Source organism: Salmo trutta, chromosome 20 (genome assembly GCF_901001165.1).
Source record: "Salmo trutta chromosome 20, fSalTru1.1, whole genome shotgun sequence".
Classification (NCBI taxonomy): Eukaryota; Metazoa; Chordata; class Actinopteri; order Salmoniformes; family Salmonidae; genus Salmo; species Salmo trutta.
Genome location: NC_042976.1, coordinates 54,132,929 through 54,149,574, shown reverse-complemented (window position 1 = coordinate 54,149,574; position 16,646 = coordinate 54,132,929). Strand labels below are relative to the sequence as shown.

The following is a 16,646-nucleotide window of genomic DNA, read 5'->3' as shown; positions in this document are numbered from 1 at the left end:
TAGGCTACAGTCCAAGCTATGCCTTCCAATGGTGCGACTGATTTACATTTACATTTAAGTCATTTAGCAGACGCTCTTATCCAGAGCGACTTACAAATCGGTGCATTCACCTTATGATATCCAGTGGAACAACCACTTTACAATAGTGCATCTAAATCTTTTGGGGGGGGGGGGGGTTAGAAGGATTACTTTATCCTATCCCAGGTATTCCTTAAAGAGGTGGGGTTTCAGGTGTCTCCGGAAGGTGGTGATTGACTCCGCTGTCCTGGCGTCGTGAGGGAGCTTGTTCCACCATTGGGGTGCCAGAGCAGCGAACAGTTTTGACTGGGCTGAGCGGGAACTGTGCTTCCTCAGAGGTAGGGAGGCGAGCAGGCCAGAGGTGGATGAACGCAGTGCCCTTGTTTGGGTGTAGGGCCTGATCAGAGCCTGAAGGTACGGAGGTGCCGTTCCCCTCACAGCTCCGTAGGCAAGCACCATGGACTTGTAGCGGATGCGAGCTTCAACTGGAAGCCAGTGGAGAGAGCGGAGGAGCGGGGTGACGTGAGAGAACTTGGGAAGGTTGAACACCAGACGGGCTGCGGCGTTCTGGATGAGTTGTAGGGGTTTAATGGCACAGGCAGGGAGCCCAGCCAACAGCGAGTTGCAGTAATCCAGACGGGAGATGACAAGTGCCTGGACTAGGACCTGCGCCGCTTCCTGTGTGAGGCAGGGTTGTACTCTGCGAATGTTGTAGAGCATGAACCTACAGGATCGGGTCACCGCCTTGATGTTAGTGGAGAACGACAGGGTGTTGTCCAGGGTCACGCCAAGGTTCTTAGCACTCTGGGAGGAGGACACAAGGGAGTTGTCAACCGTGATGGTGAGATCATGGAACGGGCAGTCCTTCCCCAGGAGGAAGAGCAGCTCCGTCTTGCCGAGGTTCAGCTTGAGGCGGTGAGCCGTCATCCACACTGATATGTCTGCCAGACATGCAGAGATGCGATTCGCCACCTGGTTATCAGAAGGGGGAATGACTGATGTCAGCGTCCAAAAATTATCCAACTTGAATAAACGCTTGGCGGTATGGATGACAGCAGTGGTGTAGTCTACGGCGTTACGGATTTCACTTATTATTGATATACACATAGCGCATTGATGTGAATCACACTGCTGCTCTCTCATTTAGCTATTTGCTGTGGATGGCTGTTCACAAATCTGAATGTGTATTTGAACCCAATAATGGTTGAATTCAAGAAGTTGAAACTGCTTATCAATCAGTGTTTTTGAAACCAGTGGACAGCCAGTGAAAGATGCGTTCTTGCAACAGCTGCATAGCGTGGATCCCAGCCTATGGAATAAAAGTGAGGCTTTATTGCTCAATCTAATTCATGCTGATAACATTTTTTATCAATAGGCCTAATGGAGACATGCTCAAACTTGCACACTTTTAATAGACTTAAAGGGTTAATCTGTAGTTGCTACATCCATTTTTGGACTTATAAATGATATATATATATGTTTTTAAACATTGTGAATGTAAATAAACACTGTATAGCCTTAACATGGTTAAAACAATAATTTTGATATCATAGATGGTCAATCCTTGCTTCCATAGCTCTGTCTATTAATCTGAGAGTGGTTACATTTCTCCAGGCCCATCCCTCAGCTTTTTACCAAAACAGAGGCGGGGCGACCGTTTTGTTATGGTTTCATCTGTGGATTTGCCCTTTAAACAGCTATGTATTATCAAGATATGAAAGTGTCACCAACAAAAAGGTAAATAATAGGCCTATAGCACTTGCAGCACATTCATTTTTCACATGTAAATAGCACTTTTCAGTAGTGCTCAAAATATTCTATTCCATGAGCGAAGCATTTATTTTTCAACTCGAATCAATGAGTCCAATCAGTCCTCCATGACAACAAAATCATAAACAACAGGGTAGGGCTGGCTAATAAGTCCTTAGTTTTGGGGTCATGCTCAGGAAAAACAATTTGGCTAATTTACACTTCCATATTTCCAAGTGCTATTCTTGAAGATCAAGGGGAATAACATGTATTGAAATGACTGGCAGTTAAATTTAGGTATGTCATTTTAGGCCTTTAAAAAAAAGGGTGCGATCCTTAATCTTAGGGATAGCCCCCCTTTTTTTCAATTTTCGCCTAAAATGACATACCCAAATCTAACTGCCTGTAGCTCAGGCCTTGAAGCAAGGAAGGATATGCATATTCTTGATACCATTTGAAAGGAAACACTTTGAAGTTTGGGGAAATGTGAAATTAATGTAGGAGAATATAACACATTAGATCTGGTAAAACATTAAAACATGTGTTTTCTTTGAAATGCAAGAGAAAGGCCAAAATATAACATGGAGTTTAGGCGCAATTTAGATTTTGTGTATGTGCAAAGTTTCAGACATCCAGTGAAGCATTGCAATACTGCACAATATTTTTTATCAAGTCTGCCCAAATGTGCCAATTGATACATATTCAAGTACACAACTATAGAGAACATACAGAAATTATATGGTAATAATTTTCTTTAGTTTACACACTCCCAGGAAGGTCATCCATGATGGAAAATTAGCTTCCCTACAGAAAAGACACTAACCTTCACACGTCTAGATGGCCGGGCGGTTGGGTGTGGGGCCAGAAACAGCACGGGTTCAAACTTTAGAACCAGTTCCTACATTTTAATATGAAAATGGATTTTATCAAAAAAAACTATGCTACATTTTATCTCTGGAACCCTCAGGATGACAAATCAGAGCAAGATTACTGAATGTAAGTACATTGTTTACCTTCAGAGGTGAATGTATCAAACCAAGTGCTGTGATATAAATTTTTTGTTGTTGTGCACTCTCCTCTTTCACTTTAATAGCTACTGTAAATTGTACAATGCAGTTTTATGAACAATAATTTAAGCTTTCTGCACATATAAGACATGTCTGTGTCCTAGAAAATTGGATATTACTTACAATGTCATTTTAGTCACATTAGCGCACGTTAGCAACAACCATCCCGGTATAGGGACACCAATCCCGTAAAGGTTAAATTAAATAAATAAATGGCAGTGGTCACTCAACATTTACACTACCGGTCAAAGGTTTTAGAACACCTACTCATTCAAGGGTTTTTCTTCATTTTTACTATTTTCTACATTGAAGAATAATAGTGAAGACATCAACACTATGAAATAACACATATGGAATCATGTAGTATCCAAAAAATGTTATATATTTTATATTTGAGATTCCTCAAATAGCCACCCTTTGCCTTGATGACAGTTGGTGAATGTAACAGTGCTGCTGGCAACAATTGAATTACGCTTTGTTGTCGACGTTTACTGACACCGGACATATTCAACGGGTGTTGAGCGTTCCAAAATGAATCAGTTATTCTGCTCTCTGGCACACTAAGACGAGAGTATTTTGTTAAGAAATGTAGCTAGATAGCTAGCTAGGGAAACAATGAATCCCAACGCATGACGTAACGTTAGTTAGCGAGCCAACCAGCTAACGTTAGCTAGCTAGCCAGCTAATGTTAGCTAGCTAACAGTACACTCAATTGAAATCAAAATTAGAGTCGAGTCTTTTGTTAAGACATGTAGCTAGCTAGCTAAACAATGGACCATAATCACAACTCATGACATTACTATCCTGCATGAATCTGCAGGTAGCTAACCAACCAGGTTCTATGGCTATAACTAGTCAAGCAAAAGTGTCTGAGAAACGAAGAATAAGATCATACATATAACGTTAGCTAGCGACCCAGCCAGCTAACTTTAGTTAGCCAACAGTACACTTGAAATGAAACCACTTTCTGTCAAAAGTTGAAATGTGTAACATCTGAAAATGTAGCTACTAGCTAGACTATCTTACCAGTATACATCATGGTTGGGCATGTCTCCTGTCTGATGCCATGCACGATGTAATCCAGACTGGTGTTTTTTCCATTTCCTTAGCTATCACACTCAAATTCCACTGATTTCAAAACTCGGTCCACCAGAAAGTGGAGAGCATACACATAACGTTAGCTAGCGAGCTAGCCAGCTAACATTTGCTAGCTAACAGTAAACTTTAACTTGACATTAGGTTTATGCAGTTTTACTACACAATAAAAAAAATGTAAAGCCGTGTTTGGCACGATTACCTAGACATACTGACCAGCTCCAATAGACAGGCGCATGCTGTATGGTTGACCAATCCAAACTCATCTCTTGGCATGTCCAGCCCACTCATTATCTCAACCAATCATGGCTAGCGAGAAGATTGCTTGCTTTTTCTGTGGCTAAACCAACTAGGCTCATAATTTAACAATTTTATTTGTATTTACAGATGGGATACATGTTTGATATTAAGGCACATGAAAGTTCACATGTTTGAGAAGGGATTTCTGCCAAAACCGCATTTTTACGTTCTAACAGCTCTCCTGTGAAGTCGTGACTTGTGACTTACGCCTACAGTGGTTCCTCCTTTAAAAGTTACGTCATACTGCGGCACACCTTGCGGGCTGCTGCAGCATTCTGTGGCATGTTATCTAATTGTCAGCCATATTTTCTGTTACTGCTAGTTTGACCACCAGAGGGCATCTTTGAGAAGCATTTGATAGTCTTCCATATTGCAGGCACGTGGGAGACCGGGGTTCAATTCCCCGACGGGGAGGAAGGAGTTGACTGTCCTTGTAAATAGGAATTTGTTCTTAACTGATTGCATGTGTTATTTCATAGTTGTGATGTCTTCACTATTATTCTACAATGCAGAAAATAGTAAAAATATAGAAAAATCCTGGAATGAGTAGGTGTGTCCAAACTTTTGACTGGTACTTGCTTAATTAATTGAATTAATATTATGGTGTTTTTATTCCATGAAAAACAAAAAACCCTCTGGGTAAATTCAGTCCGTTTCGCTCTCGGAGCATACACTGGACATTCGGACCAAGGAGTACTGTTGATTTGAGTGTTCTGGCCTTACAACAACAGTCAAGCACCCAAGCTAACCTTGGCTAGTTTCCTAGCTACTTTAGGACACAAATGAGACCACTCTGACCATTTTACTCGCCCTAGCAGAGCTGGTTAGGCAGTTTCGTGAAAACCAGAGCATTGGTGACTGTAACTGTGCTGCTGGAAACAATTTAATTACACTTTTTGCCACTGTTTACTGAAAACCGGCCATATTCAACGGGTGTTGAGTGCACATAAATTCATTATTCTGCGCTCTGGTACACTCAGACGAGAGTGCTCTGAAATCGGAGTAGATAGCCAGAGCGAATTTACGAAAGTACCCGAATGTCCATTGAGAACGCACAACGACTATACCATTTAGCTAAGCTAAGAATGACGGGAATAATCAAGTCAATAAATGTTGGGTAGTTAGATAGCCTATAGTTAATATACTGGAAAGTTTGATGAATAACTACTAATGTTAGGTAGATAGCTACCATGCCGGTACATACTGCTGTAATGATATGCTATGTGGTTCGTAAGGACTGCGTAGCTAACAAATTGTCAGCTAACATAACGTGTAAGGTAACTTATTTGAAAAGTCATTACTTTATTACATTGAGTAGCAAGCTACCGCAAGGTTGCGCTCTATCGACTCACATTCTCCACTGGTTGAAATTAAGTATCTCATTGGAATACTATACCTATCCTGTGTCCTCAGATTAATGCAGATGAAAGGAGTTAGATATGCATGGGTGTATTTCTATATTTATGAATTACAAATCAGCCTTTACTTAAATCATGTTTGTAGTCTATTGCATAGTTAAAGTGTATAATTATACACTGTTGAATACACTGTTGAAGTGTATAATTGTAATACAGTACATGTAGACACAGCATCATTCAAAGAATGGAGTTTGATACACCTGGTATTGGATATGATTGAAAAAGAATCTCAGAGATTCATACCTGAACCACACCTTTATTTGCCAAGGAAGAATACATGATCAGTGAATATATTCAATGTACAGGCTACAATGTGGGGGATCTCATGCGTGGTAATAACTACAGTACATGTGTACATAGGACTTGCATCCTTGGCACAATAAAGTTATTATATTCTACTCTATCCATAGGCTTCATTAATGCCATTCAGTCTTGAAGTTGATACAACAACTATGATAGCTGAGGTTCATAGATTGGTATGAATATTAGTTCAGAACCTAACGTTTTAGGGTCCATACACAGATCGGCTACATGCTGTAGCTAGCTACACATCCATAGTCATACAGTTATTTTTATCCTCCGCTACACAATTAGCAAATAAATAGTTAGCTAGCTATGTTACTTCAGCTGTATTGCATGGAAAATATAAGCAAGGCAAGCTAACACAATTATACATTCAATTTGCAGTAAATGCTTTAGCTAGCTAGATTCGTTACATCCACTGTTTCACAAGACGACAGCCTGGTTTGCTGGTTTTCTCAAGAGTCCCTAAAACATTAAACAACACGAATTACACATTCATACTCATGTCATAACGCTAGCTAGCTAGCTGGATAATGTTAGCTAGTCAGTTAACTTGCTAAATAGCGATTTTCGTAAATTAACTTCATGACAAAAAAAAATGCACAAACGTTTGTCTCTACATTAATTAACGTATTCCTCTCAATTGTACAGTTTTTACTTGACTCGTTATGACGTTATAACTACTTACATTTGCTTCCACCGTAATGTTTTGTCAGCCATCTTTGCTGAAGAAAGTCACCAGGGACGGGTGGCTCGCGTCAAATTCATCATTGGAACCACTCAATATGATTGGTCATATAAAAACCTTGGGACCCAAATGCATAATGAGTGCTCTAACAATGAAGCCGTGATGCTGGGTACCTCTATGTCCCGCGGTGCAAGCTCGTAACTTTTAAAGGAGGAACCACTGTAGTTTCCTGAATCTGGTCACATGTGGGAACTGTTGGAAAAGCATTCCAGGTGAATCTGGTTGAGAGAATGCCAAGAGTGCAAAGCTGTCATCAAGGCAAAGGGTGGCTATTTGAAGAATCTCAAATATAATTTAACACCTTTTTGGTTACTACATCATTCTATAATGTGTTATTTCATAGTTTTGATGTCTTGACTATTATTCTACAGTTTAGAAAATCATAAAAATAAAGTAAAACCCTTGATTGAGTAGGTGTTCTAAATGTTTTGACTGGTAGTGTGTAAAGTATTTATAAGTATACATAGCCCTCACTTTAGATTAGGGACTGCAAAAAGTCTTCACTGGTGATGAGTAAATGGTTTATAAGGACTAATGTGAAACATTATGAATGCCTTATAAATGGTTTATACTGAACAGTATTATGAAGTGTTACTGAAAGTTCTTTGTAACTATGTGCACAAGTTCAGTGTTATACACAGAATCGGACCGGTCTGGACTATGATTAAATTTTTTAAGAAATAGTTTTTACACCTTCTTTTCTATTCTGTATAGTCTTGGAACCTGACTGTTTCTGCATTTAAACAGCACTGTTGCCCCAAATAGAACCAGGTTGTCGTAGTGGTTTTGGTAGTGGCGGAACCTTTGACCTTTATCTGTGTGTACCAGAAAACCCCCAACACCACGACAGCACCAGCGGACAGCACAGCGGCGACGGGCGGCCGCTTCAAACTTGACATCCTGAAGAACAAGGCCAAGAGCTCGCTGACCAGCTCACTGGAGAACATTTTCTCACGGGTAAAACCACTATGTCTGTCTCTGTCTTTTAATCTATAGGTCTCTATTTATTGTTCTCTTTATCTCTATTAAGTCTGTCCTGTCTCCTTCACTGTCTCTGTCTTTCTCGCTCTCTGTCTATCAGCCGGTCTCTTTCTCTCTTTCCCCTCCTTCCCTGCCCTTCTCTTTCTGTCTTTTTCTGTGTCTGATCAAATCCCTAGAGAATATCTTCTCAAGGGTTCCAAATATCTGTGTCTTGTTTCACCCTGTTTCTTGTCTTGGTCTTTTTCTTTGTCGAGTGTCCATGAATCTGAAACCTTTGCTGCCATCTGTTACTATTGTAAATGCATATCCTAAGAATACAGTGCATTCAGAAAGTATTTAGACCCCTTGACTTTTCCACATTTTGTTAGGTTACAGCCTTATTCTAAAATTGATTCAATACAAAAGGTTCCTCATCAATCTACACACAATACCCCATGATGACAAAGCAAGAAGAGGTTTTTAAAATGTGTAGCAATTTTTTTTAAACTTAAATACCTTAAATATTCAGACCCTTTGCTATGAGACTCGAAATTGAGCTCAGGTGCATCCTGTTTCCATTGATCATCCTTGAGATGTTTGTACAACTTCATTGGAGTCCACCTATGGGAAATTCATTTAATTGGACATGATTTGGAAAGGCACACACCTGCCTATATAAGGTCCCGCAGTTGACAGTGCATGTCAGAGCAAAAACCAAGCCATGATGTCGAAGGAATTGTCCGTAGGGCTCCGAGACAGGATTGTGTCGACGCACAGATCTGGGGAAGGGTACCAAAACATTTCTGCCTCCATCATTCTTAAATGGAAGAAGTTTGGAACCACCAAGACTCTTCTTAGAGCTGGCCGCCCGGCCAAACTGAGCAATCGGGGGAGTAGGGTCTTGGTCGGGGAGAAGCCGATGGTTTGTCACAGTGACCCGATGGTCACTGACAGAGCTCCAGAGATTCTCTGTGGAGATGAGAGAACCTTCCAGAAGGTCTCTGTAGCACTCCACCAATAAGGCCTTTATGGTAGAATGGCCAGACGGAAGATACTCCTCATTGAAAGGCACATGACAGCCCACTTGGAGTTAACCAAAAGGCACATTTTATTTATTTATTTAACCTTTATTTAACTAGGCAAGTCGGTTAAGAACAAATTCTTATTTACAATGACAGCCTACCGGGGAACAGTGGGTTAACTGCCTTGTTCAGGTGCAGAACGACAGATTTTTACCTTGTCAGCTCGGGGACTCGATCCAGCAATTTTTCGGTTACTGCTCTAACCACTAGGCTACCTGCTGACCCAAAGATACAGTGAGGGGAAAAAAGTATTTGATCCCTTGCTGATTTTGTACATTTGCCCACTGACAAAGAAATTATCAGCCTATAATTTTAATGGTAGGTTTATTTGAACAGTGAGAGACAGAATAACAACAAAAAAATCCAGAAAAACGCATGTCAAAAATGTTATAAAATGATTTGCATTTTAATGAGGGAAATAAGTATTTGACCCCCTCTCAATCAGAAAGATTTCTGGCTCCCAGGTGTCTTTTATACAGGTAACGAGCTGTATATTTTATGGCTTAAATGTTGACTGGCTTTCTTTCATCAAGCTGCAAAGAACCCTTTACTGGCTCAAACAGCCGACTAATCTGCCTCCTACTAACCCTTAGTAAACTTTTTTTTTAAATGGTTTGAACAAATATAATGCTATTTCACAGTAAACAAATCAACAACATAATTTCAGTATGTTTATAGAGAAGGGCATTGAACATGTACAGCACTTACACAAATGACTGATGTTTGGCTGAGAGAAATTGACACTAAAATGATTGTGGGGCTGTTTTGTTAGACTTCAGTGCAGCTTTTGACATTACGGATCATGATCTGCTGCTGGAAAAATGTAATTGTTATGGCTTTACATCCCCTGCTATATTGTGGATTGAGAGTTACCTCTCTAACAGAACACAGAGGGTGTTCTTTAATGGAAGCCTCTCCAACATAATGTAATACAGATCTGACATTTCCCGGGGCAGCTTTCTAGGCCCCTTACTTTTTTCAATCTGTACTAATGACATGCCACTGGCTCTGAGTAAAGCCTGTGTGTCTATGTATGCTAATGACTCAAGATTATACACGTCACCTACTATAGTGAGTGAAATCACTGCAACACTTAACAAGGAGCTGCAGTCAGTTTCTGAATGGGTGGCAAGGAATAGGTTAGTCCTAAATATTTCAAAAACTGAAAGCATTGTATTTGGGACAAATCCGTCACTATGAGAGGTATTAGAGGTATTGACATGTTGAATGCACCGAGCTGTCTGTCTAAACTACTGGCACACAGCTCGGACACCCATGCACACCCCACAAGACATGCCACCAGAGGTCTCTTCACAATCCCCAATTCCAGAACAGACCATGGGAGGTGCACAGTACTACATAGAGCCATGACTACATGGAATTCTGTTCCACATCAAGTAACTCATGCAAGCAGTGAAATTAGATAAAATAAAAACAGATAAAATGCACCTTATGGAACAGTGGGGACTGTGACGAGACACACACACACACAGGCTCAGACACATGCGCGCACACACACGCATGATACCATACGCACTATACACACGTGCACATGCATTTTGTGTTGTAGAAATGTGTGTGAGGGCACACACTTAATGTGCTGTGAAATATGTTGTGGAATATATTGTAATGTTTTTAAAATAGCATAACCGCCTTCATTTTTCTGGACCTCAGGAAGAGTAGTTGCTGCCTTGGAAGCAGCTAATGGAGATCCATAGTAAATACAAATACAAATCCCTAACCTTGACCCTATCATCACCCCTAATCTTAAGCTTAAAGCCAAACCTAACCCCAGTCCTAAACCTATTCTAGTCTCTTACCCCCGACACTATAACTTTACTGCTAGATCTGCCGGTTGAATATCCACACCCTAAACAAAATCTTATCATGGGTTAACATGGTTTAATTATTTGAATTATCTAGAAGGTTTTCTTCGGAATCTTCTTAAATTCGGTTCGATGCCTCGGGTGGAATATTGAAATTATCCAATTGATGTGAGAACTCACTTGTCAATTGCTATCAGGCTTAGGGACACGTTTTTGATATTCCACGTCAGCAAAATATTGAACCTGTTTGAAATCAGGTTCAGTTATGTAACGTGCGGCTCACAAAAAGTTAACACGTTTACATCAACCATATTTATCTCTTGTCTCCTCAGGGCGCCAACCAGATGAGAGGTCGCTTGGGAAGCATGGGAAGCATGGGGGGGAGCTTTGAGAGAGTGAGTATTCCATATGGAATGGGAAAATTCCCAGAGCATCGCACTCGATGGTAGCAGTCTCTCCTTCTCTCTCTTTCTCTCTCTATATATATTTTCTCTCTCTCTCTCCCACCTCTCACTCCCTCTCTTCCCTCTCTGTTGCTCTTCCCCCCTCTCTCAATCTCTCTCTCTTTCCCCCCCCTCTTTCCCCCATCTTGCTTTCTTTCCCCCTCCCAAAGCATCTCACTCGATGGTAGCAGTCTCTCTCTCTCCCTCTCCCTCTTTCTCTGCCCCTTTCTCCCCCCCTCTCTCCTCCCTCTCCCTCTCTGTTCAATTTGTGCTATTGAAATGATCACATAGGAACTACTGTACTGAATGTGCCGTGTTGCTACACATCTTTCCGTGGAAAAAGAAAAAGCCAGTTAGGTGGGAGAGCAAAAAAGGGCTTAGGTGGGGGCTTGGCAATGAGTGCGATCGGCTCTTCATGTGGCTACATTTTAGAGGCCCCCGTGTTGGCGCTGTAGAGAAATCTGAGCATTTTTAAGCCAATTTCCTGCAGTTCTACCCATTTTTCCATGGAGCTGAGCTTTTTTTGTTTGTTTGTTTTCTAGTGCTAACTTTGCTAATAGTTACTTTATTGAGGAAAAGTGCACAAACTATACCTGCTATTTTATGATGAATGCACAAACTGGTAATCACTCTGGATTACGGCGTCTGTTAAATGACAAAAATGTAAATGTAAAATATTTTAAAGCAAATTTTCTGCAAAACTACAGATTTTGCCAAGCAGCTGAGAGAAAATGTTCCAGTTTTAAAGCAAATTTCTTGCAATTCTACATATTCTGCCATGGAGGTGAGAGAAAATTGTGCCATTTTAAAGCTCGTTTCCATCAATTCTATTAATTTTGCCATGGATAATGCAATGCTGGAAAACCTGGGAGTATTCATGGCAGAAAAGATAATGGACCTACAGTGAGGGAAAAAAGTATTTGATCCCCTGCTGATTTTGTACGTTTGCCCACTGACAAAGAAATGATCAGTCTATAATTTTAATGGTAGGTTTATTTGAACAGTGAGAGACAGAATAACAACAAAAAAATCCAAAAAAACGCATGTCAAACATTTTATAAAAGGATTTGCATTTTAATGAGGGAAATAAAAAAAATAAAGGGAACACCTAAACAACACAATGTAACTCCAAGTCAATCACACTTCTGTGAAATCAAACTGTCCACTTAGGAAGCAACACTGATTGACAATACATTTCACATGCTGTTGTGCAAATGGAATAGACAACAGGTGGAAATTATAGGCAATTAGCAAGACACCCCCAATAAAGGAGTGGTTCTGCAGGTGGGGACCACAGACCACTTCTCAGTTCCTATGCTTCCTGGCTGATGTTTTGGTCACTTTTGAATGCTGGCGGTGCTTTCACTCTAGTGGTAGCATGAGACGGAGTCTACAACCCACACAAGTGGCTCAGGTAGTGCAGCTCATCCAGGATGGCACATCAATGCGAGCTGTGGCAAGAAGGTTTGCTGTGTCTGTCAGTGTAGTGTCCAGAGCATGGAGGCGCTACCAGGAAACAGGCCAGTACATCAGGAGACGTGGAGGAGGCCGTAGGAGGGCAACAACCCAGCAGCAGGACCGCTACCTCCGCCTTTTTGCAAAGAGGAGCAGGAGAAGCACTGCCAGAGCCCTGCAAAATGACCTGCAGCAGGCCACAAATGTGCATGTGTCTGCTCAAACGGTCAGAAACAGACTCCATGAGGGTGGTATGAGGGCCCGACGTCCACAGGTGGGGGTTGTGCTTGCAGCCCAACACCGTGCAGGACGTTTGGCATTTGCCAGAGAACACCAAGATTGGCAAATTCACCACTGGCGCCCTGTGCTCTTCACAGATGAAAGCAGGTTCACACTGAGCACGTGACAGACGTGACAGAGTCTGGAGACGCCGTGGAGAATGTTCTGCTGCCTGTAACATCCTCCAGCATGACCGGTTTGGCGGTGGGTCAGTCATGGTGTGGGGTGGCATTTCTTTGGGGGGCCGCACAGCCCTCCATGTGCTCGCCAGAGGTAGCCTGACTGCCATTAGGTACCGAGATGAGATCCTCAGACCCCTTGTGAGACCATATGCTGGTGCGGTTGGCCCTTGGTCCTCCTAATGCAAGACAATGCTAGACCTCATGTGGCTGGAGTGTGTCAGCAGTTCCTGCAAGAGGAAGGCATTGATGCAATGGACTAGCCCGCCCGTTCCCCAGACCTGAATCCAATTGAGCACATCTGGGACATCATGTCTCGCTCCATCCACCAACGCCACGTTGCACCAGGAGTTGGTGGATGCTTTAGTCCAGGTCTGGGAGGAGATCCCTCAGGAGACCATCCGCCACCTCATCAGGAGCATGCCCAGGCGTTGTAGGGAGGTCATACAGGCACATGGAGGCCACACACACTATTGAGCCTCATTTTGACTTGTTTTAAGGACATTACATCAAAGTTGGATCAGCCTGTAGTGTGGTTTTCCACTTTAATTTTGAGTGTGACTCCAAATCCAGACCTCCATGGGTTGATAAATTGGATTTCCATTGACAAGATCCTCCCGTGTAGTTCTGGGCTGATTCCTCACCGTTCTCATGATCATTGCAATTCCACGAGGTGAGATCTTGCATGGAGCCCCAGGCCGAGGGAGATTGACAGTTCTTTTGTGTTTCTTCCATTTGCGAATAATTGCACCAACTGTTGTCACCTTCTCACCAAGATGCTTGGCGATGGTCTTGTAGCCCATTCCAGCCTTGTGTAGGTCTACAATCTTGTCCCTGACATCCTTGGAGAGCTCTTTGGTCTTGGCCATGGTGGAGAGTTTGGAATCTGATTGATTGATTGCTTCTGTGGACAGGTGTCTTTTATACAGGTAACAAGCAGAGATTAGGAGCACTCTACGGGCCACGGTGGCAGTATTGAGAATTTTGAAAAAATATGTGCCCATTTTTAACTGCCTCCTACACCAACTCAGAAGCTAGGATATGCATATTATTAACACATTCGGATAGAAAACACTCTGAATTTTCTAAAACAGTTTGAATGGTGTCTGTAAGTATAACAAAACTCATATTGCAGGCAAAAACCTGAGAAAAATTGATTTAAAAAAATGAGAATTTTGTGGCTGTACTATTTAGTGTCATTGTTTATTAGATACCATAGTGAGAAAGGATTCAGTTCGCAACTCCTACGGCTTCCACTAGATGTCAGCGATCTTTATAAAGTTGTTTGAAGCTTCTATGATTAACAGGGAGCAAATTAGAATGCATTGAAGTTGACGTCCCTGGGATGTCGTCACTTCCATTATGGCCTGCACCTGCGCAATCATGAGACACGAGACATTTTTAAAAAACGTTTTTCTAGACACAGGTGAGGTCGGGTTGAAACATTACTGATGTTTCACGTTAAAAATGGCTCTAAAGATTGATGCTAAACAACGTTTGACATGTTTGAACAAACATAAATAGATTATTTTTGTAACTTTTTTAACTTTTTGCCGTGACTTCACACACCCCCCCCCGCGCTACTTTTTAGTAGCCACCGAAGCGCTAACAACATGGAACAACTTGGAGTTATTTGGACATCAATTATGAACTTTGTCAAAAGAAACCACATTTGTTGTGGACCTGGAATTCCTGGAACTGCCAATGGATGAAGATAATCAAAGGTAATGGATTATTGACAATAGTATTATTGATATTACATGGTTACAAGATGATGCTAAGCTAATTAGGCTAGCTTATTGTTCTTAGCACAGCACCCGGTTTATTGCAACTTGTGATTTCCCAGTAAAGTTATTTTGAAATCTGGCAAGACAGTATCATTTACGAAATGTTAAACTATAATTATTTGAATGACAATATTATAATTTACCAATGTTTTCGAATAGTAATTTTGAAAATTGTAACGTTGTTCACCGGAAGCATTTCAGAGAAGAAAAAAATCAGAATTTCACCGCTACTGTAAAATGCGGTTTTTGGATATAAATATGAACTTGATGGAACAAAAAATGCATGTATTGTATAACATAATGTCCTAGGAGTGTCATCTGATGGAGATTGTCAAAGGTTGGTGCATAATTTTAGCTGGTTTCTGCTTTTGGTGACGCCTGACCTTGAATTGAAAATGGATGTTTGTACTTTTGTGGCTATGTACTGTCCTAACATAATCTAACTTTATGATTTTGCCGTAAAGCCTCTTTGAAAATCGAACAATGTGGTTAGATTAAGGAGATGTTTATCTTTTAAATGGTGTAAAATAGTTGATTGTTTGAGAAATTGAAATTATTAGATTTTTGATGTTTTGAATTTCCAGCCTTGCTAGCAATCCCGTCTCAGGGTTCATTGCTAACCCGTGGCCTCAACAGGTTACCTGTGCTCCTAATCTCAGCTCGTTACCTGTATAAAAGACACCTGGGAGACAGAAATCTTTCTGATTGAGAGGGGGTCAAATAATTATTTCCCTCATTAAAATGCAAATCATTTTATATCATTTTTGACATGCGTTTTTCTGGATTTTTTGTTGTTATTCTGTCTCTCACTGTTCAAATAAACGTACCATTAAAATTGTAGACTGATGATTTCTTTGTCAGTGGGAAAACGTACAAAATCAGCAGGGGATCAAATACTTTTTTCCCTCACTGTATATATTTTTTATAATACAATCTTTGAGAACTAACAATGTGTTGTTTTTCTCAAACATAATAACAAAGTGAATACTGTTAAATTCATTTTTTTTTTTCTCGCTTACTGTCTAGCTTTTATTTTGGTGATTGTTAGTTCTCAAAGATTGTATTATAAAAATATATAGGTCCATTATCTTTTCTGACATGAATATTCCCAGGTTTGTTCCTAAATGTATTTTCCAACGTAGCCTGGACGGTTGTTTAATGGCGGAGTTGTTCACTCTAGTGTCACAACGATGCAAAATGTGGGATGGGGGTGTGATGTCGACCCTCTGGCCAATTCCCCCCCGTCCGTCCGTCCGTCCGTCAGACATTTTGGCGATGGGCAGGGGCGGGGAGAGACAGGGAGGGTACATGTTATACCAAAATGTGGGACGGGGGTGTGATGTCGACCCTCTGCTGGCCAATCTCCCCCCCCCCTCCCCCCCCCCGTCAGACATTTTGGCGATGGGCAGGGGCGGGGAGAGGCAGGGAGGGTACATGTTATACCTTAAATCAGGGTACCCCAACTGACCCCAACTGATTTTATTTTGCCCCCCAAAAATATTTAATTGTCGGACTTAAAAGGCTGATTTTAATTTTGTAAATATGATACAAACTATTCCCACGCATAATTAAGAGATATATGTGATCGTATACAAATCTAAGCAAGGTTTGAAATTATTATGTTTTAGTCAAATGTTATATCTGTTTGGCTTTCTTGCGGTCAATTTGCAATCTACAAATTATTTGTAATTATGTTCTGGCCCCCTGACCATCCACTCAAGAATCGAGTTGATGATCTCTGCTTTAAATCATAGTCGGACCACACACACAAACATATGAGTCCTCACATGCCCCAGAAGTGTGAGTGGGTTTGCTTTCTCCTGTAAAAACATCACGAGATGTACATCACAAGCACCTACAACTAGTATGCAAAGTTACCACCTTCGCTCACAGTTCACAACAACCAAAACATCGAAATATAGTATTACTCAACAACA

General features: G+C 41.2%; 1 protein-coding gene across 1 annotated transcript in view; it reads left to right on the top strand.

Annotated features, from left to right (window-relative positions):
- The window catches only part of tbc1d4 (TBC1 domain family, member 4), a 172,971-nt gene that overhangs the window by 93,131 nt on the left and 63,194 nt on the right, over positions 1-16,646 (top strand). The window contains exons 10-11 of the mRNA XM_029703680.1: positions 7,527-7,655; positions 10,899-10,961. Coding sequence (XP_029559540.1) covers positions 7,527-7,655; positions 10,899-10,961 — 192 coding nt within the window. The remainder of the gene's footprint in view (positions 1-7,526; positions 7,656-10,898; positions 10,962-16,646) is intronic.